The 23493-nt window shown below is 53.9% G+C and overlaps 1 protein-coding gene across 1 annotated transcript in view; it reads left to right on the top strand.

Annotated features, from left to right (window-relative positions):
• Positions 1-3788: 3788 nt before the first annotated feature.
• Positions 3789-23493, top strand: part of LMX1B (LIM homeobox transcription factor 1 beta) — a 110894-nt gene continuing 91189 nt past the window's right edge. The window contains exons 1-2 of the mRNA XM_064468818.1: positions 3789-4308; positions 4630-4816. Of these exons, the coding sequence (XP_064324888.1) occupies positions 4170-4308; positions 4630-4816 (326 nt within the window). The 5' untranslated portion in view covers positions 3789-4169. The remainder of the gene's footprint in view (positions 4309-4629; positions 4817-23493) is intronic.

The following is a 23493-nucleotide window of genomic DNA, read 5'->3' as shown; positions in this document are numbered from 1 at the left end:
CGCTTACATTTATCCTTCCGAGGGAGGGAGAGCGGGCTGAAGCAGTCATCGCCGAGCGCACCCGGCGGCGGCCTTTCCCGGGCAGGGGCCGTTCCGCCCAGGCTCCGGGGCCGGCGGGGCCGGGCGGTGTGAGCGCCCCGCACGGCGGCCCGGCCCGCTGGGCGCTGCGGCGGCGGCTCGGGGCAGAGGGCCGTCGGCGGAGAGGCACCGCGTGGTCTGGGGAGTGCCCGGTATGCGGGGGGAGCTCCGCGGGTCGCCGGCAGCGAGGCCGCCTGAGGGGCGCCCGCCGGTCTTCGTCCCGGCGGCTGCACCGGCGACAAGCTCGGCACCCGCCCGCCGTGCAGCCGGGCCGGTGCCCTCCGCGCTCTCCAAGCGCCGCCCGCAGCGGGCTGGCTCCCGGGCAGCGATGCTTCTGTGCTGGCCGCTGGCGGGCGGGGAAGGCCTGGGCTCCGCAGGGCAAGGAGGCGCGGAGTCCAGCTGCGGGTGGAGAAAAACAGGACAGAATGAGCTGGTTGCCCCGCGGAGCTCCCCCCTGGGAGCCCCAGACGGAGCCGGGGGCCGGCGGCCACGCACGGCGAGCCGGGGGGCCGGTCCGCCCCGTCGAGGGGCGAGCAGCGCCGGCGGCTCCCCGCGGGGCAGCACCCGGGACGGACGGCCCCGTTCCCGCCCGCCCCGGGCCCGGGCCCCGGCCCCGCGGGCGCCGCTCGCCCCGGCTGACCCCGGCCCAGCCCCGCTCCCGGCGCCGCTCCCGGCCCGGCCCCGCCGCCGCTCCCGGCCCGGCCCCGCCGCGCCCGCGGGAGCCCCGGCCGTGCCGCCGCGCGCCGGCAGGGGGCAGGCTGCGCCCGAGGCCCCGCCGCACCGGGCGGCCGGGCCGGACCCAGCCGAGCCGGACCCAGCCGAGCCGGACCCAGCCGAGCCGGGCCGTCCGCCGTGACCGCCTGCCCCGCGACCGGGTGCACCCCCGCAACCGTGGCACCGCACCCCGCGAACCCGCGGGCACTGTGCGGCTGCGCCGCATGGCCCGCACCAGCGCAGCAAACCCCGCACGCGGGGTGCGGGTACGGCACCCGGGGCAACACCCCCGACCTCCTGCGGGGACGCGCCCGCGGCGGCTGGAGAGCGGGCGGTGCACGGCGGGGAGCCCTCATGGAGGCAGCCGGGAACGCACACGCATGCAGGCAGCCGGGATGCACGCATACCCACGCAGCCCGCCCGGGGACGGTGGGCTCACGCACAGACCACGGGGAGCTCCTCTGCTCTCGCTGTCGAGAAGCCCGCGAGCTCTCGCCGTCCCGAGCGGGTACACGCACGGGCACCGAGCGCGGCGGCTGTGCCACGCACACGTGTGTAGACCCACGGAGGAGGGGGCCTCGCCGCGCACCCTCGGCTGAGCATTGCGGCGCTCCCCGCATCGCCTGGCACACGCGTGGGCGTGGGTGCGCACCGGGCGGCACAGGCGGGCCAGGGCAAGGGGCCGGGGCGCCCCGTCCCTTCGAGCGGTGCCGCCCGCCGCGGGGGGCTTTGGGCGAGCACAGCCCGGCCGCGGCGGCTCATCAGGCGGGCTCAGCCCTCCGCGATTTAGTCCGGTGCCTCGTTCTTCCCTGCCTTGTTTAGGAAAGGCGGAATTGTGACTGGCTGCGCTTCTCGCTCGAGTCTCAAAATTAAAACAAAACACCTCAAAACAAAAATATTTGCCTTGCAAATAAATAGAGAATTAGAACCGAGCCACGGGGAGGTGGGGTTGCGTTAGTCTTGGTTTGGTTTTATTTCTGCGATGGTTTTGCGCGTGGGTGTTTTAATTGTATTTTGTTTTTCGTTAAAAGCACTACATAAACCGAATCTAACACCTCATCGAATTGTTCTCGGGGTAAGAGGCAGGGATAACAATTACCCGGTGCAGTGTTCGTACACACACGAGGCAAGAAGAAACAAATCTTTGGTGTGATATTTGTGAGTAAAAGCACACGAACAAAGATGAAATTATTGCTGCGGGTGCGCGTTTGGGAGGGTTCCCGCTCCGCGCTCAACTGTCCCGCCGCACAGAGAGGCTTTTTTTTTTCCTTCCCCTTTTCTTTTTTAATGAGAAGTTACGAAAACTACCGCGGAAAGAGGGGCTCTAATTTTCCTCACAATTGTAGGAGATAATTTGACGGAAGCCCTGCGTGATGGAGAACACTGAATCGTCACGCGAAAATAGAAAGGGAACATAAAAAATTAATGTAAACGAGAAGCTCTTTCTCTACTGATTGAACTCTGAAATCTAAGCAGCTTTTATCTTGATCTAAGGATTAAATAATCATATATTATTTTTTCAGCATTAGCTACAAAGGTTTTCAGATTTGTACTGTCCAGAACAAAAACCAAACAAGCTCTATTCCCGAAAACCCTTTCCAAAACATTTAACTAAAAACATAATGACGAATTTCTTTCAGCGATGTTGCTGTACGAAAACTCCATAAAAATAAGGCTTTAACTTAAGACCCAGAAAAAGAAGCATTAAGTAATTTAAGTTAACACTTGTCCTGCTTATTAAATATCAATATTTTGGGAGCGTTACAAAACAAACTCCCTTCCTTCGGCAGGGTCACACCATATCACGGGTCACATTAAGAAACTCTGCACGGAATCCTTTCCGGATTTTTATTTCCTCGGATTTAGATTTTCTTAACGGTATCGGCAAAAAAACAAAAGCGAAAGGAAAGCCCGAGACGCGGGCTTTGGGGCGCGCTGCCCCCAGCACGGGGAGATGGCGAGTACCGCTCCTCTCGTTTGCTTTGCTTCCGAAGAGGGAACGCAAGCGCGCAGCGCGGCCGGCCCGGCTCCCTCTGCCCGCGCCGCGAGTGCAGGCGCACGCCCGGCGCCCCCCGGCCGAGCCCGGCGCCCCCCGGCCGAGCCCGGCGCGCCTCGTGCCCGGAGCCTGCGGCGCTCCCGGGAGCCCCCGTCAGGGAGCGGGGCCGCCGCCGCGGGAGGGTCCCGCAGCCCTCGGGCCGCGGCTCGACCCGGGCTTCGGCGGGTGGGGGGCGCCGCCGATCCCTCGGGGCCGCTCCCCCGGGGCCGTCTCCGCCGCCGGGCCCTCCCGCGGGCAGCCCCGCCGCGACGGTGCGGGGCCGCCCCGCAGCGAAGGGCGGGCGGTGGCGGTGCGATCCCCGCGCCCCGTCCCGCGTCCCCGCCGGGGCCGGCCGCGCCGCCGCCGCCCGCGGGACGGACCCGCGTCCCCGCCGGCGTCGGCAGCCCCCGAGGGACGGTGCCGCCGCCACCTGCCCGCGCCGGGCGGGGGACGCGCGCTGCTACCTACCCCGGGCAGGGCAGGAGCCAGGAGCCGCCGTCGGGCCGGAGCGGAGCCGGGAGCGGGGACCGGGAGCGGGGACCGGGGAGCGGCGCGGCCGGGGCCCCGCTCCGCCGCGATCATCGGCGGCCGCGCTCGCTCGCTCTCCCCTCCGCCCCCAGCCCCGGCCCCGGCCCACGGGGGCGCGCCCCGGGCCCGCGCTGCCCGCGCCCGCGCTGCCGCTCGGCCGCCCCTGGGTGCGCGGAGCCCGCCCGCCCCGCGCCCCGGGCGCCGCCGCGCTTCGGGGGCCGCGGGGGCCCGGCGGGGCCAGGGCACTATTTGACGTCGAGGAGACGGATCACCGCGGCGCAGCGATACGGCGCGCACCAATGGAGTTCAAATGTCAGCAAGTTTGAGGAGGGGTGAGGCGCCGGGGGGTGTGTTCCTCCGCCGCGGCCCCTGCTCTAAACGGCGCGGCTCCTCGGGACGCCGCATGGCACATGGGCTGCGGAGCGCCGGGGAAGCCCCGCCGCCCCGCCCGGCCCCGCCGCGCCGCTCCGCCCGGCCCGGCCCCGGGAGGGCCCTCCGCCGAGGGCGTGGGGCACCGGCGAGCAGGTGACACCGCGGGCCGCCCTGCGCCGTGTGCGCGGCATGTGCGCGCCCGTGTAGCGCGGGCTGCCCTCATGGGCAGCGGCGCCGGCGGCTCTTCCCTCTGCCCCCCGTCTCTGGAAGCCCGGGCAGGAAACGCTCCTCATGTCTCCCAGATAAAAATAAAAGCGACTCCCTCCTCCCGGCCGCAGAGTGTCCCCGAGCTCGGCCAGACGCGGGGCTGAGCCGGCCCCGCCGCCCGGCAGCGCCTCTCCCCCGCCGGCCCGGAGCGCCGGGCAGCGCCGCCGCCCGCCCCATGGACATCGCAACAGGTCCCGAGTCCTTGGAAAGGTGCTTTACGCGGGGCCAGTCGGACTGCTCAAAGATGCTGGACGGTATTAAAATGGAAGACCACCCTCTGCGCTCGGGTCCGGCCACGTTAGGAGTGCTGCTGGGTGAGTTGCCGCTCGCTTCTCGGCTGCGCCAAAAGCGACCCCCGCGCTGCGCTCGGGGCCCGGCGGGGCTGCTGCGGGCTGCGGCGGGGCCCGGCGGGGCTGCTGCGGGCTGCGGCCGCCTCGCCCCGGGTGCCGGCGGGCGCCGATCTCTCCCACCGACGTTTGCGGGGCGCGGGCTCGGCGGCGGCCGTCCAGCTCGGTGCCGCCGAGCGGCGGGGTCGGCCGGGCTGCGGTGCCGCGGGGCCGGGGGAGCGGGGCCGGGCTCGGGGCGGGGGAGCGGGGCCGGGACAGGCTCTTCACGCCGCTGTGTGCCGTTCGCAGGGTCGGACTGCCAGCACCAGGCCGTCTGCGAGGGCTGCCAGCGGCCCATCTCGGACCGGTTTCTGATGCGGGTGAACGAGTCCTCCTGGCATGAGGAGTGCCTGCAGTGCGCGGCGTGTCAGCAAGCCCTCACCACCAGCTGCTACTTCCGGGACCGAAAGCTCTACTGCAAGCAGGACTACCAACAGTAAGAGCGCGGCGGGGCGCGGCGGGGCCCGGCGCGGTGCCGCCGCCGGCGGGGAAGCCCGGGCGGGGCGGCCCGGCCCGGCCCGGCGGCGCGCTGCGGGCTCGGAGCGTGTTTCCGAGCGGGCCGCCGCCCCGAGCCCGGCGGAGCGGGGTGACACCGCGCCGGGGCCGGCGGCTGCGCGGGTGGCGGCCCCGGCGAACGGGGACCCCGGTGCCGGGCGGCAGCGGGCGAGACCGGAGGAACCGTGAGCCGTGGCGCCCGTCCCAGGCAGGGAGCTGCCCCCCCCCCCCACCGGGCCCCGCAGCGCCCGCACCCGCCGCCGACCGGGATCCCGCGGCGCCGTCGGAGGGGGGCGGTGGCCGGTCGGCCCGTTTCGCCTCGGCCCGGCCCGCCGCGGCCGTCGCCGCCCCGCGGGGCCCTTCTGCCCGCGGCAAGCCCCTGCCCGCCGCCGCCGCCCGCAGCCCCGCAGCCGCGCCGGGAGCCTCGGGGAGCGGCCCGCGGCCGGCCCCGGGCGCTGACCCGCCGGCGGAGCGGGGCGGCCCGGCGGCGGGGGCTCGGCGGGGCCGTCGGTGCGCTGCCGCGGGCCCGAGCGCGGGGCCGCCGCCGCCCCGCCGAGCCGCCGTCGGGCGCGGAGGGTGCGCGGGCGGGCGCGGCGGAGCCGCGGGGACCGGAGCCGCGGCGGGAGGAGCCCGGCGCTGGCTCCGTCCCTCCCGGGCCGGGCGCTGCCCGCCCGCGCTTTATTTTAGTTCGGCTTTATCCCCAAATGTCAGGCTTTGTCGGGAGGCGGCCCCCCGCCGCGCCGCGTCCCTGCGCGGAGACAGAGCCCCAGCCCGCGCCGGGGTTGTCCGCCCCTGCAGAAGCCCACTTCATGCTTGTCACCGAAATTGAGGATCCTTTTTGTGCCGGGAGGGGGGCGAACATGGGCACTTCAATCACTAGGACATAATATGGCTCTGCTAGAAGTCTGGCAACAAACAAAGAACAACAACTATTGGTTTGCATCAACTTTTGTCAGGCATTCAGCAGGCTTCCAGAAAGGCCTGAAGTGGCTTAGTGGCAACAATGTGCATTTCATAGCTACAGCATGAAAATCCATCTCCATGGAAACTGGTAGTAAATGCTAACATGACATGCTGAGTATAAATATTGTTGGGGTTATAACTCTTGTATAAATGGCCCAGATAAATGTCCCCCTGTTTAGGAATTACAACAAAACGCGTTATTTCACACCGCAGCCCTCACCAGCGGGCTGCCAGGGAGCCTTCCGCAGGCCCGGGGCACTTCACGTGAAAATAACCCGGAGCTTGCCTCTGCTGGGCCGCCGCAATCCTGCCCTCGCAGGGGCCGGGGCTCCGGCATTATCTGTATTTTCTCATACCCCTGTGTGGGGAGCACGTCCGCGGACTTTGCCTTTTAGTTCTGCACAAAATAAAACGCCTCGTGGTAGCCGTAGTTGCAGGTCGGTGAAACTCCTGCCTCTGCAGGTAGCACTGCCGTGGATACTTTTGTTAATTAGGAAGGAATTCAGAATAGTCTTTAGGCTGCCCGAGGAAAAAGCATTATCTGGCAGTGTAAATATTTATCTCGGTTAACACAAATGTACCCTCCGAGTCTCATCTTTAGTTTGTGTAAAATAAAGGTTCGTGCTTCGCGACTTAAAAGGCGAGATTGTAGGCTATCGCTTTGTGAAAACAAAAATACTTTTCTGACTGGAAACAGAAATGTCACCGCTTCAGAACTTTCCGTATTATCAAAGGTGTCCAATTGTATAGGGGGGAAATGGGGTAACCAGGCTGACGAGCAATAAAAAGATATCAACATGTTAGCCTTTGTTGAATCCCAGCACCTAGTGTGACATGACATGGTAACCTGCTGTGTGTGCCCCCAAGGACTGACAGCAGCAGCAGCTCGTGGAGAAGGGAGGGGAGACACGGCAAATCAAAATTTGTTTTCTCTGAAATTTTATTAGCCCGAAAGAGCAAACATGTGAAACTACGCTGACGGTGTTTGTGTGCTCTCCCTGTCTGCTGCCTTTTAGACTTGGAGAAATATTCTTTTATGATAGCTGAAGGATAAAAATAGCTGTTCATACATGCAGGCAGTGCTCATGGGCTGTGCAATGCAGATGATCAGTATTATCAGTAGGAGCGTGGAGGGAGGAGTGAAGCCACGAGCAAGTCGTGCGAGTCATCTCCCGCGTGCTGCTACAGCCGTCATCTGCGCTGTAACGTACCGGGATGTGAAATGCCTGTACGCTACGTGAGCGCGCTTCGGAGGAGCGAGATGGAGCGGTATCGGCACAGAGGAAGACTGGCATCAGTAAAATCAGAGGCTTTTTGTTATCCTGAGTCCTATTTACAGATCTCTGGGAAAAAAAAACCACAACAGGGAGAATAAAGATTACTTAAATATCTTAGTTACTGAAATTTGTTTTAAATAGATTTTTCTGTACATAGTAATGTAATTTAAAGGTCAGATTTCTCCAGAACTCCCAGGACTATAATCAAGTGCTGTGTGTATATCTTTGGAAAACTGGTGTCTCGTCTTTCTAATGAAAGCAAGCTTCTGATGGGTCAGATATCAGACCTTAAACCTTTCACTGGGTCAGGAATGATTACTGCCCATCCTTGGATGGGGGCATTTCACGTTAGGGGGAAGGGTGAAAACATTTTTCTTTTTTCTTTTTTCTTTTTTTTTTTTAAATAAAAATGTTGGCTGTTTGAAGCTACCCCTGTGCTTGGAATGTTAGAATAAATCCTGGGGGAGATGGATTAGAGTGGCCCAAGCACAGTTTGAAGTAGTCATAGGTGCCTGATAAGTGTAATTTATCATAAAAATATCATCGGTGCATCCGTGGGACCAGTGGGACAAGCTATGCATGTATTTTAGAACCTTTCTATACAAGGGAGTCAACAAATTCTTTTGCACGAGTACATCCTGATCTTTTGATTTAATGCAAAGTACTTATTTTGCTAAAATCTGTGATTTTTAAGGGTCACAGGTACATTTGATCACAAGGCTTTTAAGGGGGGAAAAAAACCCAGAGCAGTACAATGGCACCAGGGAGGCTGCCTCTTGCAAGCCCAAGTCAGACAGAATCTCTTTGATTTTAATGAGAGCTGTGCCAAATTGCAGGATTGTTGCACATTTGGAACCTTATATTTACACACTTTTTTTTTCTTTAAAAGAAGTTCTCTTTCTGGCAAACTGAAACCTTCAGAATGAGTATTTTTCAAAAACAGGGGGTTTGCGGTAGTTATATTCCGGTTCATTGCTTAAATGAATTTATTTATTGTACCACTCATAACAGTGCTTCCTGCTATAAAACATTAATACTTACAAATATTACATTTCTTTCCCATTTGTATATTTTAATTTTTTTGTGATTGTGCTTTTCTGGTTTGTTTTTATCTCGCGGCTCAGCGTTACGTAATAATTTGCCCTAGTTATTGCTGATATTAAAAATAGATATGCTATGGAAAATAACCGTTTCAGGTTACATATTTCATATGTAAGAAATGCATATGATTTCTAGAAAGATCCATATTCCTGTTCTAGCTTTGGAAATAAGGGCTGTAAAAGAGGCCATTTGTGCAAGGGATAGGATAGCCAACAATCACAGTTGCTATTTCACAATTTTTCATTAATGCATTCAAAGTTTTGCTTGGGCTGGGAAAGAGAAATATTTAGATTTTTGTTAGATTCTTCAAGACATGGCAGGCATTGTTTTAGCATCACTATTGGATGCTATTAAAAAAGACTTACTGTATATTTCTGGTATGTCTCTATACTGTTCTTCATCTCTGAGTCCTTTCTTGTCAGCGACTGGGCTTATTTTTTATGTACAATCAGCTCGGAGCAGCGTGTACCTCGCAGGAAGGAAAGAAAACGCTGCGAAGGCTCGTTGCTGCAGGGAAATGTTACCCTCTCCAGATTCTGGGAATTTTTTCACATGAGTGTAACACCGAGGCTGATGTTTCCCAGTTCGGTTGCGTTTTATATTTGAAATAAGACAAAAGCTTCCTATTAGTGAATGTCTCTTATTTTTGTGAATGTTGTTTTCCTTCCAGAGAGCGTGAGCCTCTGTCTGTCGTGAGCGCAGGCTGTGGAATGTAGGCAGGATCCGTGGTACAAGAGGTGACTTGAGCTCCCAGATTCTGCTACACGCAGAATGGGTAATAACTATTTGCTAACAGGAAGGTTTTATTTCTTCTCAGTTCTACCTTTTTTTTTTTTTTTTTTAACCGAGGAGCACCAGCCGTGTCGTTACGCTCGTCAGAGCGACCGTTCGTCATCTGAACTCGGCAGAATTGCGTAGGGCAGTGGTGTCCCCCTCCGTGTCGGTTGCCTCTCGTGTCAGACTGGCGCTGGTCCGTGTGCCTGTGTCATTAGGAAACAGCATAAAAACTGACTCAAACTTAGAGACGAGGAGTAGCCTAAGCACATGCCCGGGACATGGAGCAATAATTAAAGTTATGTCATCCACTAAAAATGCTTTTAAAAGTCGCTGAAATACTCTGGCATTTTTGCTGAAAATCCGGCCGGCCCTGCGCTATCAGACACATCAGCCCGATTAAAAATTCTCTGTACGATCAGGCTTTCGCAGCGCCTCGAAACCATTCCAAAAGCGGGACCGTTGAGGAAATGTAGCTGTTATTTCTGCCGATGACGTCAGCAGAGTAGCCGCGATCGGGCAGAGCCCCCGCAGGTCCCCCCTGTGTCAGCAGGAATTCATCCCTGCAGCGCGTGGGGAGGCTGCGGGGCAGATAATGGCACCGGCGCTGGAACGGCACCGGCCGGCGGGGCCAGCCACGAGCCCTGAGCTCGTCAGGAGTCAGGCGGAGTAAATGCTCGCGGGGATCTGGAACGGAACGTGTTTTGAGAATTTGGGGAGACATTTATGGTTTTCTGCTGCAATCACGGTAACCTTATTGGACAAAATAATTGCAATGGTAATACGTAATTTGCACCAATCCATGGTACAGAATGATAGGGAGGATCTTTCTGCAACGTAGGCGATATGCAATTAGATTAATAAGAGGATAATTTATAATGCTTAACTACTGACCTGAGAAAAAAATAACCAATAAATATGAAATACACTGCAAAAGTTTCTTCACTGAAATATGCAACAAATGGGAACATTTTGGATTCTGTTTAGAAATCATGGCTATTATTTTTTGGCCTAAACTACTGAATCGGTTCGAAGGCATGCATCACACCTTTTCAACTATCAATCGTCTGTCGTGATAAAATAGCTGGATTATAATGTCTGTCCTTATTTCAGTTGTAAATGCATGCCCCTCCGGCTTGCCTCCGTTGTGGGGCAGCCTGTAAAGCGTGCTACATCTTAAAATGCTTACTACTCTGGTGAGCTTGAAGGGTGGGCGCATGTTTAGTAATAACTAGAGGCTGCTTAATTCAGTCAGATAGTTGGGAAGAAATATTCAGGAGGAAAAGGAGTAAGCTTTTCATAACACAGCTGTAATTTTTATTTTTCATTCCAGACAAAATTTAAATTTGTACTAAATCCGCTACTTCTTGCTGTAATGGGAAGTGATTTCATTTGATTTCATATCTCCTTCTCCTGGAACGAAGAGTGCAGCAGATCCAGGCAATTATTGGAGGAGAGCTGGAGCTCCCTACGTGCTCGGTGTGCAAGTCAGTGGGAGGTTTCCGCGCACGAGAGAAGCGGACGGGGCCTCCCTGGACGTGCGGAAACGCAGGCTGGAAGCCACCGCGCGGCTGCCCCGCGCCGGGGAGCGAGGGGGGTGCGGGCGTGGGCGCAGAGACACGCGCGGGCGCCCCCCGCCCCGCACGCGGGCGCCTGCGGACGTGCTCGGTGGGGTGATCTGGGGGGAAAGAGAGGGGTTAGCAAAACACGTCATGTTTCTTATCATGGCTAGGCTAAGAGCAGGCAAGTGCGTTTTACGTCTGCCTGGCTTGCACACCTCTCCTCGCGCCGGTCGGTTCTTGTGGCGGTTCTGGAAGAATGTGGTGTGTAAATACAACAGTAATATTTCGTGATAATATCAGAGAGGGATTTTCTACTGCTTGGGCTGGCTTGGACCATGTTAGGAGTTGCATAAAATGCAGATTCACAAAAAGGCTGTGGATTTTAAGCCCCTGCGAGGTGGAAAATGACCGTTACAGTATCCTCTGTGGAGGGTGTGCTAGGTCAAGCGACGTACTTGCAGAAAAAACCAGGCATAAATGCTTCTCTTTGCCTACAGTTTTTTGCCCGCGTGATATGTCATGTCACTGCTTAAGTGAGGTAAGAAAACAAGCAAGTAAACAAATAAAACTGCGAAGTGAATGGTCCAGTAACCTCCAGTAAAGGTAAACAAACCGGGTATAGCTCTTGGATGGTTTAGTGTGGCAGAAAGGGTTTTTTGGCATGATTTGGCAATGATTGCATTACTCACGAGGCAAAGATTGACTCATAATGAAATGACAGCTTCTTGTTCGTTACAAAATATAAAAACTCCACATTTGTTCTGAAACAAAGAATAAGGTTAGTTATAAGTAACAATGTGACGTGAACCTTGACAGCTGAGTCTCTAGCAGCCAAATAATGAAATTAGAGGAGTTACTTCGGGTCTAGATGGGTGCAGTTACGAGCAGAAATTTCCTTTAAGTGAATTGGAATAAATATATCAAGTGGGCAGGGAATGATTATCGAATATACACCTTGCAGGCTGTGTAACTCTGCTGTGCTACATCTAAAGCTATGAATTAAAACTGATTTTTGTTTGATAAAAAAGCATTAGAATTTTTTTTTTTTTAGGAAGCAGAGGTGTTTTCTGAGTTAAGAAATTTTTAAAAATGCAACAGGGAGATAAGGTTATTCTGCAGCAGTGGGAGCTTTAACAGCACTGGTACAGTTAGGGAAGGAGACACCACTTTTCTCCATTAGTAACTAGGTAAAAAACCAAAAGTGAACAATTTAATATATAATTGAAAATAATTGTTGAAAGTAAAGCTAGAGTTCTGAGTTTAAGAATAGAGACCGTCAGAGAGAAAAAAATGACAATACTTGTAAGGTAAAATGAGCTGACCTTTAGTTTTAAAGGTAATGCTCTGTGGTGTTTGTAACGTGCATGCTAACATAGATCTAAATCTTGCATGCCTTGCTCAGGCAAATTATTCACTGTTTCTAGATGTCTCTTTAAATTCAACATAACATTGAAGCAGAAGTTTGACTCTTTTTTTCTTTTTTTTTGTTTTTTTTTTTAATGCTGACCTTACTTTACGTTCCTGGACTTGCTTCAGCTAGACTGATATTCCTCAGATGAAATAGTGTCTTACTCTTGTTTTACTTTTTGGTATGTCTGCAGTTGCTTTGAACATACCTTGGCAAACTTGTCCAGTCGCTGTGACTAACGCAGTCCCCCGGAGCAGAGCCGCGCTCAGCGGGTGCCGCGAACAGCGAGGGCGAGTTACTGCGGTGAGAGGGGTGTGAGGAGAGGACGGGGACTTCTGTTCCCCGGGCCTGGGCAGGCTCTTCTCAGAACAGCCATTTTGCAAAATAGGCTCTGGTTGTTACCAAACAAATCACTGGTAACAAATATTTTCTCCTTTTATATGACCAACACATACACAGAATGCGTGTGTTGCTGTTGCCCCTTATTGGACGCTAAATATACCTTATAAGTGGGAAGCACCATGTGCAGCATATTATGCTGCAGATTATATAGAAGGAAAACCCTTAAAATGAAGAATCTTGCATGCAACATTAAGCATCCGCTGTCTTGAGAAGGTAAAACGTTCAGATCAGTATTACCAGAGGGACCCGGGATCTGCTACACCAGCTTTTGCGGCCGCGATGGAAACCTGGCAGCCCCGCTAAACCCACCTGCGAGCTTCTCATCGCGATGCTCATACAGAGCCGGGGCATTTTACTCACCGTTCAAAAACTATTTGCCCGTGGGCAACTGAACAAGTAGACAGTTGCGAGGTTGTGTTACCGTAAAGGAATCATTAATATGATTAATTCCAGTTTGTTATTTTGTTGGTTTTGGAATTTTACAGCGATCTTCTTTGTAGGTACAGCAGAACTGCTACGGCACAATTGGATTAAATGCCCTTAATATCGACATAAACAAGGAACGACGTATTTCTTGGGAACTTTATAAGGGTTTATGCTGTGATGCTCCTGTAACAAGCCGATACATCTACAGGGAACACTTGTCGTGGAGGTCATTTGCTTGGCTTCCAAAACGCAATATTTTTTTTTTTTAATATGCACAAAATTTTCCTTTGCAAATGTTGACATGAACTTGTGAACATGCAATTCCCATTGACTTCAGTGAGAGCCACCCTCGCTCATCAAAGGATAGAATTTGGCTCCTGATTTTACTGCAATCAGTGTCTTATTTATAATGTACAAGAGTGCACGTGCACTCTCCCAGTAAGAGCTAATGGAATTTATGTGCACATGCTGAGGCCCAAATCCTCCTGGTAGCTGTTAGGAAGTTTACTTTCATGCGTTTGCTCCTTCATGTAACCTGCATCACCATTCACTGATTACAAAAAACAAACCTAAAAAAGAACGGTAGTCTACACCAGCAATATTTTTTGCAGTTATTACTTTTATTATAGGTTATTATTGTGATAGGAAGCAAGCAAATTTGAATTTGCAGAAGAAATTTTTAATATTGTATTACAGCATTTCTGATTACAGCCAGTGGTTACTTGTCGTTCTGACTGACAGAAACATCGTTGCTTCTTACAGTAGTTTCTCCTCCCAAACTGAGCACTGGCGCATTCCTCGCGTGTCAGTGCGAAAGGACGTTTGTTCCAGACCGTGGACGTGGACGGTGTGACTGGGGATGGCGTTTGCTCCCCGGAGCTGGGGCTCGGCCGAGCGCTGGGCGCCGCTGCCTGCCGCAGCTGGAGCTGGGGTCACTGGGAGCTCCGCGGGACGGGGCCCTTGGGCTGCAGCACGATACCTGCCAAAACTCATCAGTGGGAAAGGTTACAGTTCTCATTAACATCCACTCCACAGAACAGTCGTTCTCAGCCGGTGGGATCCTATCCTTTGACATAATCAGCTTGCCTATAGCAAGCATTTTGTCACCTGATAGAGCCATTCAAGCAGCTTCTCTGGTTTCCCATTTTCTCTCTTATGTCACAACTTTAATCCAGTTTTATGGCGGGGAGGATGCGGGTGTGCTTGCTGAGGTTTCTTTTGATAATGCATGTGAAGTAAGTATTTAATTCTGTATTGTGCAAAGAGATTTATTGGCAGATCACAATAAAGCGCTGTAGTAAGTCACGAAACTAAGACAAAAAATGCAAACCAAAACACTGAAATGACCGCAGAAGAGATGAGCTACCTTTGGTTAGGGGGAAGCTTTGGTACAAGGTCCAGCTGTACGTGGCAGGCTGGTGGCCCCAGCGCTATTCATAAATATTCAGGATCTTCTGCAGACATTTCTTTGTAGTTGATGATCTGTGCTAAGCCATCTCTAGTGCAGCGGCTCTTCAGCTATTTACCGTGGTGGTGCTGTGTCCTCGGTTCTGGGGTAGGTCTTGGCTGGGGGCAGGCTGGCCTGCCCAGCTCGTCAGCCTCGCCGTGAGCTTTTCAGATGGTCGGGGCCACGGGAGAGGTACCCGGTGCTGCAGGGAGCTGCCGGAGGTGGTGAGCAGGGGGGAGCGAGGGTCTGCTGGAGCTGGCCGGGCACACAGCCCCGTTTCCACCTTGGTTACCTCTTCCAGCAGCTGGGGATCTAGGTTACCTGCTCCATCCTCCCTGTGAGTCAAATGGCGCGTTCAGGACGTTGGAGCTCTGCGGGCGCTGCTCGTGAGCTCACGCGGGTCAAAAGCCCCGGGCTCTTCCCGGCTGCGGTGGGTGAGCGGGAGCTGGCGTGTGGCCGGTCAGCTGGGCTTCCCTGCGTGACTGGGATGGGATCACACGGCTTACCTGTTCGGGTGGGTCTGCCTGCGCATCGAGAGGTTTGTGTTTCTGACTTCCAGGAGAGGAAGGGCTGATCCTCCCTCCTCATCCCCCCCCGCCATTAGTAAGCGTGGTTTGCAGACCGAGTATCCACTCCATGAAGGTTTGTATGTACATGCAGGCTTGAGTCAGTACCTAACTGTTATAATTTTAGAGAGCAATCTTCAGATTACTGATGCGTGCAGCGGGCTGCGAGTGCTCGCGGAGGTTGGCAGCACATTCCTCCTGCAGCAGTCACCAGCGCCGGGAGCGCTGCCTGCGTGGAGGGGCTGACGCTGCCAGTTCGTGGGCCCCGTCGGGGGCCTGAGCCGGCAAATCCCCGCTCCCAGGGCTCCCATGAGTAATGCCATAGAAGCCAATTGCCCTGGCATGCACTGGCTTGCAGTGTCATGCAAGGTCAGTTTACTTACCTGACAGCAAGTGTCTAGAGAGAACTCAGTGGAGCCACTCACGGAAGTTTTTGGGGATGGGGCTCTTCACAGGCAAAACCCACCCTAAAGAGAAGTCGCAGTTTAACATTTTGAGCTGTCTTCTCAGTTGGATCTTGGCATGGGCTTCATCTGATGGCAAGGAAAGTTTCACATGTGCAGCGTAACCCTGTGGGTCAGCTCCCACTCACACTAGGGTTGATGAGGAAAGTGTGGTGGGGCCCCCTATGAATGTTAGTACCAGCAGTGAGGCTTTAGAAATCCCTTCACTAAGCATGCTGACAGAGCCAAGCATGTGCTCCTCACCCCGCTGGTGGCTCTGTGGTCCTCTGCAAGCCACTTGGCTTATGGCTGCACTGGGGAAATGCAAATATTGTATTTTGAGCGCTTCCCAGTCACCTTCTGATCATTAATAATTACAGTCCAGAGTGAGAAGGGAAGAGGGAAGAGAGAGAAAGAAAGGGACAGTGAGCAAGACCTACCTCTCTGCAGAGGTCAGCGCAGCGCCAGTCTGCCCTAAGCCCTAGTGATCGAGTTTTGCATATTGTGTGCAGCTCTCTTGAAATATTAAGAGAAAACATTTTCTGAAGCAGTTCTATTGATATTAATTTTACTACGTGTCAGTCTGTTTTTTATTTCGTGCAAACAATCACACAGACTCAGCATCTCTACTTCGTAGCAGTGGCAGAGGTGATGAAGGAAGGCTCAGTGAAATTCGGGGGACCGAAGCCGTACAGAGGAAGCCCCCCCCAGGCTATCCTGCCAGCAGGATTTGCGTTTGCACCTGAGAAGGGATAAGTGCAGAGGCTCCAGGATTGCTGTCCGCCCTGCGGGTGAGGGCGCAGACCCTGTGGCGGCGGGCAGCGGGGAACGCGATACCGCCGCGCACTGGCGGGGCTCAGGGGCAGCTGCTGTCAGACGTCCCCAGCACGCTGCGGTGAGAGGACTGGAGTGACGCTGCGTGCGCCTGTGGAGCTCAGGTTCAACACCCGGTGCAGCCCGTCCGCCTGACAGGGTCCCGGCCCTGGCGGCGAGGTGGCAGCTCTTGGCTCTTCCACTGCCGTAGCGCCCTTTTCCAGCTCTCTGCTGCGGAAAGGAGAGGGTGGGAGCACGGGTGGCAGCACCCGCTCTGCTCTCGCTGCGGGCAGGCGTGTGCGTCTGCTGGAGGCTCGCGTCGTGCTGCCCGCCGTCAGGCAGATGCTGCCACGTGCCCGCAGGCTCCGGCTTGGCGAGGGTCTGCCCTGCCATTGGAGGAGCCCAGCTGTGGCCCACCGGTGCCGAGAGCTGGCTGGGAAGCCTTGCTGCAGGGCTGGTGCTTCTGCCCGCCCAGGGCTGGGGGAGGCAGTACCGGCAGCACCAGCCTGGGTTTCATAGCCTGATTCTCCCTGAGGTCTGGGGAAGAAAAGCTCCCGTGTTCTGGGCATCGCTTTGCCCCCGGGGGTGATGCTGCTCTTCTAATGATTCCCTTTCTTGTCGGCCAAACATGCTGAAGCTTTGCAGTAGCTGGATACTTTCTCACTTCTATTTACTTACACACACACACGACAAATTATTTACTTCATTACTTCATTCACCAACGTCGTCCCAAGCTGCAAGGAAGCTGTCCGCACATCTTCCCTGTGCGAGCCGCGAATGGGTGACAGCGACAGTGCTGTAGCCGCGCGCTGTTTGTGCTCATTGCGGCATTTGCACGAGCACCGATGCTCGCAGCAGATACTGGTGTCCTGCGTGCCTTTGGGGTGTGTGTGTGTGTAAAAAGAAAAGCAACGCTCTGGTTTGTTACAGATGGGATGCGGCAATGGGAGAACTTGTACAAAAACCAGGTTACTGTTAACAGCAATATATGAAATGTTGCAAAAGTACAAATGGAGTAAAACTATTTGAGGGAATAAATGGCATGCGAAATGTTGCAGTGATACTATCTCTACTTGGTATCGTTGGTTTGAACCTGCCAGGCTTGGTGGTTGGAGCTGCAACAAAAAAGTGATTCAGCTGATGGGAGTAGAAGGCGTTACAACCGACAGCTACTTCGTTAATGGAGGAACAGGCAGAATCCCGCTGCTGGGGGGATCCCCCACTGCAGCCCCTGCACCCTGGTTGCTCCTGGCTGTCACAGCCCTGCATGGAGCGGGCAGAGTTGGCATTTCAGCGGCAGCTTTTCATCATGTCCTGCGCCGGGGGGTGCGGGGGCACGCGTGGCCTTTGCGGGGTCCCTGAGCTCCTGGCTGGGCGTCCCGCGCCGGAGGGAGCAGGCGGTGCTCTGGGGGTGTGTAGCTCCTGCTAGCTTCGTCCTTAGAGTCGTGCTGCCTCGGCCTCGCTACCCATGCCTGGGCCAGTTCCCCAGCATGGTTTTGTGGGTGTGGAATAAATTAGCCTTGATGGCGCCTGCATTAATTTTATGTGGGAGAATCCCCAGAGATTCCAGGGCAATTACAGGGAGAGCAGCCTTGCCCAGTGTGGCATCCTCCCCATCCAGCCGCCGATCCCCGCGGAGATGGGAGGACGCAGCGAAGCAGTGCCGGCACTCCGGCAGTGCCCGCTCCCCGCAGCCGCCCGCCCGCCCGCAGCATCCCCCACGGCAGACGCCAGAGCAGGGTGGTCCACGGCCCCGGGAGCGACTGCGCTCCACGGCTGGCCTGGGGCGATGGGACTGAGCGGAGCGGGGTGTGCTGTGCTGATCTATGCCTTACAGAAAGGTTGGAAAACAAGCCCAAGGCAAGCAAGCTGTCTTCATTTCATACATGTCCTATGAATATTGGTTGTCTAGCATAATTGAAGCCTGTTCCATTTGTGGCTTTTTTCTTACTTAAAAATTCAGCTCATATTTTGGCAGGGTTTTGTCTGAGAGCGTAGCGGATACATTCAATGACAAGAGCTATAACATTCAATTTGTTGGACGCCACAATTAAACCTCAGCATTTTCACCCAGCCATCTGAAAGCCAATTGCGAGTTGTCACTCAAGCAAGAATACATACAAACAAGGGCAGTACATAGCCCCGGATCCTAACAATGTGATTTTCATCGCCTTACCAGTCTTTGGGGAGTCTTCAGCTTCCATCTGGAAGTACCTTCAACCCTTTCCAGCTACGGATCTTGAAATAGCTAGAACGGAGAGAAAACCAAAATTACATGGAGTTTATTGCCGTTTCAGAAGGAAAAAAGTGTTTGAAAAAGTTTATTCAGGAAGCCAGGGGAAGTTAAGTGGGAGACATTTGCCATTTCATCAGTCTGTTGGTGATAGCCATTCATGTCATAAATGGCTTGTGTCATTTGATGCCAGAAATAACACAATTTTCCTCCCCAAAGGCCTATAGGGTTTTTTTTGCAATAAATGTTTATTTGTTAATAATATACTTTAAACAGCCCAGTCTTGACCTCAAGTCTCCATAAGAATCCATCTTCTCTCTGAAAAATCCTACGAAGTTTGTGTAATTTTTTCTGGGAAGGTGTAATTGATGGCGCAGTGAAGGGTAGCGTGTTTGCTTTAACTACTGCAGCTGCGTGGATTAACTGTTTATAAGGGCCTACTGTGCTTTGAATGGCTACTTTCTTAGATTTCAAGCTTTAGTTGACAGCACTTCCTAATGGCTTCTTGGATTTGCTTAAGTTCGATCAGTAAAAATAAATTCCTGCCCTTAGCTCACCCATTGTTCTTTCCTCGTCGCTGCTTTGAAGGCTTCTGCTCAGTCGCTTGTAGGAGTTCGGTTCCATCAGCCTGTGCCGTGGGACGTTCCCAGCGGAGGCGGCCGGCACAGCCACCTGGGCGCGCTGAGCGGGCGGCGGATCTTGCTCCGCGGCTCACGCTGATCTCAGAAGAAACGTACGAGACATTTGGGTGCGCAGCAGATAGTTTGTACGCAAGTACTTTTGACAGGCTTTCTTGGTTTAGTAACTGGAGTCTCTAGAGTCCAACCCAGAACTGGCAGGTATGAAATACGTGTGATTAAATATTTGAAAATGTAATAAAGGATTTTGTAAACGTGCATAATGTAGAAACTGTTGTTTTGAGAGAAAACAGTAAGTCGGGTAATTAATTTATAATATGTCGCACTGTTTTGAAATTGCCTTCCCAAAAGCTGGAGTTAGATTTCCACTGGCAAAGCGGTTGTGGAATGCCAGTGACATGTGATCAGCAGCCCGGTAATGTAACAATTGTCTTTTCACTAAAACACCAACTACCACTGATTTAACCAATGTTAAATCACATTTTTCAGCTGCTTTTGTTCTGCCACCAACCCCTCTGATCCTTCTCTCTTATGATTTTTCATCTGTACTTCTACTAAAAAAGCAAAGTATTAAGACATTTGTCAGAATTTTTTTTGTTAGTCCTTCAATGAAAACGTGGTTTTCTTGAAGAACTCTAGAGGACTTATTTTCTTTAAGATCATCTGAGTTATGGGAGAGAATTACACATTTAATTTCTGAAAGCATTTCAGCTTAAAGTGCTAGTTCTCAGTCAGGCAGGCACTTGGATAAAATTAGGAACAGTATGTGTAAAATGAATGGAATTCTTTTTTTTCTTTAAACATTTCACATTTCTGGAGCTAAATTGTTTGGATAGTGTGCACATTCCGGTACTTCGTGTAAAACTTATTTTAGTGGGACTTCGTGGCGCTAAATGGCACTAGTCGTTTGCTAAGAAAACGTCTGTAGTTTATTAATTGTGGCAATTATATGATGCGCTAAAAACATGTATTTTGAGAAGCGTACCTTCTAGCTTGGGCTGTGATCCTGCACATTAATAAGGTGGTTGATTTTACTCAGTCTCTTCAGTAGCTGTTTACAAGGTAAGGTTACATGCACAGCTAGGTGAAGAACTGGGGGCCTCAGGGTAACTAAACGGCACGGCTAGTGCTCATTTACTTCCCAGGGGCATTTTCTGGGGGAATCTGGGCCACAGTAACCTGAGCAGCTCCCCTCGTCTGTGCTGGCAAAGGCTCGGCTAATCTTTGTGTCCATTTTGGGTTTTGCAGGACACGCTTCTTGACCTTCAGTTTAGTCTTTGTTGGATCAGTCCTGCTAAAGCGAGATCACATCCAAGCTCTCCTTCCCAAACTGAAAATATTTGGAAAACAGCTTTAAAACTTTGCACGGCTTCCTGATATTCTGCTGCTTCTGGCACTGCTGGGTAGTTCGAGCCAGACCAAATCGTGCCGCTGCCGCTCAGCGGCGCTGACCCCCCCGGCCCCCGGCTGCGGGCAGAGCTGCCCGCGGCCGCCCGGGCGTGCGGAGAGAGTGACCGCCCGGCGGCGACGGCCGCGGGGGCAGCTCGTCCTCCCGCTGCCGGCCTTGTCGCTCCTGAGCGCCCGACTGCAGACGCGCACGCCAGGCGGCGCGGGGCGCAGGCGTGCACGTGCGAGGGAGCACCCGCGCCGTACAGCAACGCGTGCAACGCGACGGCGGGCGGCACGACGGCCTCCGTTGGCTCCGGGTGGTGGCTGGGGCGTCTTGGGAAGGTCGGGGGCCCGCGGGTGAGGTGCGAGTCCCGTTTGCCCGGGCGCCGCGCTCGGTGTGGCTGGGGCAGGTGCATGCGTGTAGGCTGCTCGCGCCGCAGCCGCGCGGCCACGCGGGTCTCTGGCTGCAGGGCGCCCGGCGGCGGCGGCGGCGGGCCACCTCCTCCGCACCAGGGTCTTCTGGTCGCACAGCGTCCCGTCCTTCCCCTCTCTCCCCAGATGAGAGTACTGCGCAGACCTCACGTGTGACCTCTCAGGCCTCGCGCTCGGCCCCTCCGGCCGCCCCGGCCTGCGTGACACGGGCTGGGTCCTGACCTGCTCCGGGCCGAGCCCACGCGTAGCGCGCAGGTCCCGGGCGCCGCGGAAGGGGATGCAGACGCTGACGCTCCCGACTCGCCCCTCCGGGCTCCGGGGAAGTTTCTCCTCATCCTTTGCCGGCGGTGTGCGGTGATTCATGCTGTCAGCATCAGCTGCCTGTTTGTGAAACCAAAAAGAAACAACCTGAAATTGGCCAAAACAGTCACATTACTAAGGCCAATATGGATTTGCTCCTGTAAGAGGATATTAAAAGTCTCCCTTTGTTTGTTGCAGAGAGACTGAGCTTTGGCATTTTTTAGCCTCTTTGTCAGCGTACTTCAGTATTAAAGCAACTGACATAACATTTAACTTTATCCTTGCACATGAGCACTCCTGCTAATTAATTCAGTAACTCTTTTGACCCTCTGTTTAAAAGATCTCAACTGATGCTGTTTCTGCACAGCCGCTGCCATCCTTCAGGATCTGTAGCCATTCATGTATTATGAGCACGGCTGCCGGGTAGATGGCTCGCATCTTCATGCCGTTATATTCTTGTAATAGCTAACATTAACAAAGTTAAATGGACAAATGAACAAAAGAAAGAGAAGAAAGCAAAGGAGCAATTAAATGTAACTTTTCATCATGAAAAGGATTTCACTGGTTTATCTTCTAATAAGATTATGTCACCGACACAAGTACCTAGGAGCCCTTGATTGACAGCCTCCTGTACTTTTATCAGGCAGTGTGACACTAAACCTCAGGGCCTTTTGTCCGATAGAGTGAGCTCACGGAAACTTGCCATCCTAATCCCCTTATTCATGTCAAGCACAGAAAAGAAGTCCTGATCAGATGGCACCTTACAACAGTGTCACCTCCACCCCCTCGTCGCTGGGTGGACATGGGACATCTCCCGCTTTGTTCGCTGTCTGCGCTTTGCCCTGTCAGAGCAGAGCTGCTGCCTGCTGCATTACACAGCCCCGCTCCCGGCTCCTGCGAGCTGGGGCTGTTGCACGGGCTCCACTGACGGTGCCTTGCGCTGCCCTGCGCGGCGGGCGCGGCGGTCCTGCCGCCGGCCGGGGGAAGCTGCGTACGTGGTGCTGAATCCCAGGGGGATGGTAGGAGGATTCACAGGCTACCTTTCTTTTGTTTGGATCTTCATTTTATTTCTCTAAAGAAAGCAAGGCCTTTAAATGAAGTGCTTCCTTTTGCGTCGTGTGGGTAAGGCCCTGTAGCGAAACGTATCACTAAGCGTCTTCAAAACTTCCATCCAGAAAAAGAACCAAAAAAGCCCTATCTTTTCAGAAGCACAGGATCAACACGAAGTGCAAAACGTTCTTGTTGCTCAGTGGTAGTTGTGATTGGGTGTAATACTTCCCGAAGCTCAGAACAGAGTTTTCTGTCCTCCTCAAAGCGTGAGTACCTACAGAATTCGCTCCCAAGTGTCGCAGAAGTCAGCGATTCATCCCGGTCGCTGGTATTATAAGTTTCATAGCTCCGGCCCTTTCTTAGTTGTAGGAATTCCTTTGTGCGTATCCCTGCGGTAACCTATTTCAACTAGCGGTTCCCTGTGGTGCTTTATTTACTTGTCCAACTGTTTGGAAGTCTGTTAGTCTAAAGATCAGATGCTCTGAAACAAATCTTATTACTTTAACCAGCTCTGCAAATTCTTCTTTCTCCATTTTTATTGACTTCTCTTCAGCTAGAACTAATACACATGCAGCAGGTGGGCAAGTATGTCTCTCAAAGTTTAGCCTCTCAGATTTAACATGAGAAACTATAAATCTTTTTGTTTTCCTTGGAAAATGTGGGAAACCACAGGTATTTGAAGAGTTGCCTCCTCGGTGGATTTGTGAAGTTTATACCGGTTGCTGTAATTTTTGAAACAGAAGTCTGGGAAATTTTAAGAGAATGCTGCATTCTGGGGGATGGACTAATTATATTTTTCTCGTGTTAAGTATTTTTTCAAGCTGTAATCAAAAGCAAGGGAATGGGAAAGTTTTAAGATTTTTTTCCTTTCATCCAGCCTGGCACTACTGGTAGAGATACTGCGTAAAGCCTCCTTCAACTAATCTGCCACAAGCTGGTTCAGTCGGCACTACTCACCAGTCCTAGTTTTAGAAGGCGTGTCCAGCTCCTCTGTATTTTTCATCTCTATGCACATTTTAAAAGTAATTTTAGATGTTAAAAGTCAGTGCTAATTAAATGTTTTAAGAAATTACCTTTCAGGAATTCCCCTTTCTCCTTCCCGTCCCCCCGCCCAGTCTCCTGGCGACCTCGTGCTCCCCAGTTTGAGCGCACATCTCATCCTCAGGAGGTGTTTGCATCTCTCGTGGCACCTTTCCTCCAGCAGATATCAAAGTCCTTTGCAAAGCGACCTGCCCAGGGTTCCTGCAGGCTGGGGCCTGTCCCGGGCGCGCTCATCCCTGGGACACACCGTTTCTTCCCATGTCTTCTGAGGACCGGGCTGCACCAGGAGCCGGGATGGGAAAGTACTCATGTCTGGGGCGTGCAGAGCAGGTCGCTGCCACTTCACCTGGATT

This window comes from Phalacrocorax carbo, chromosome 18 (genome assembly GCF_963921805.1).
Source record: "Phalacrocorax carbo chromosome 18, bPhaCar2.1, whole genome shotgun sequence".
Taxonomy (NCBI): Eukaryota; Metazoa; Chordata; class Aves; order Suliformes; family Phalacrocoracidae; genus Phalacrocorax; species Phalacrocorax carbo.
This window is presented reverse-complemented; position numbering and strand designations above follow the sequence as displayed.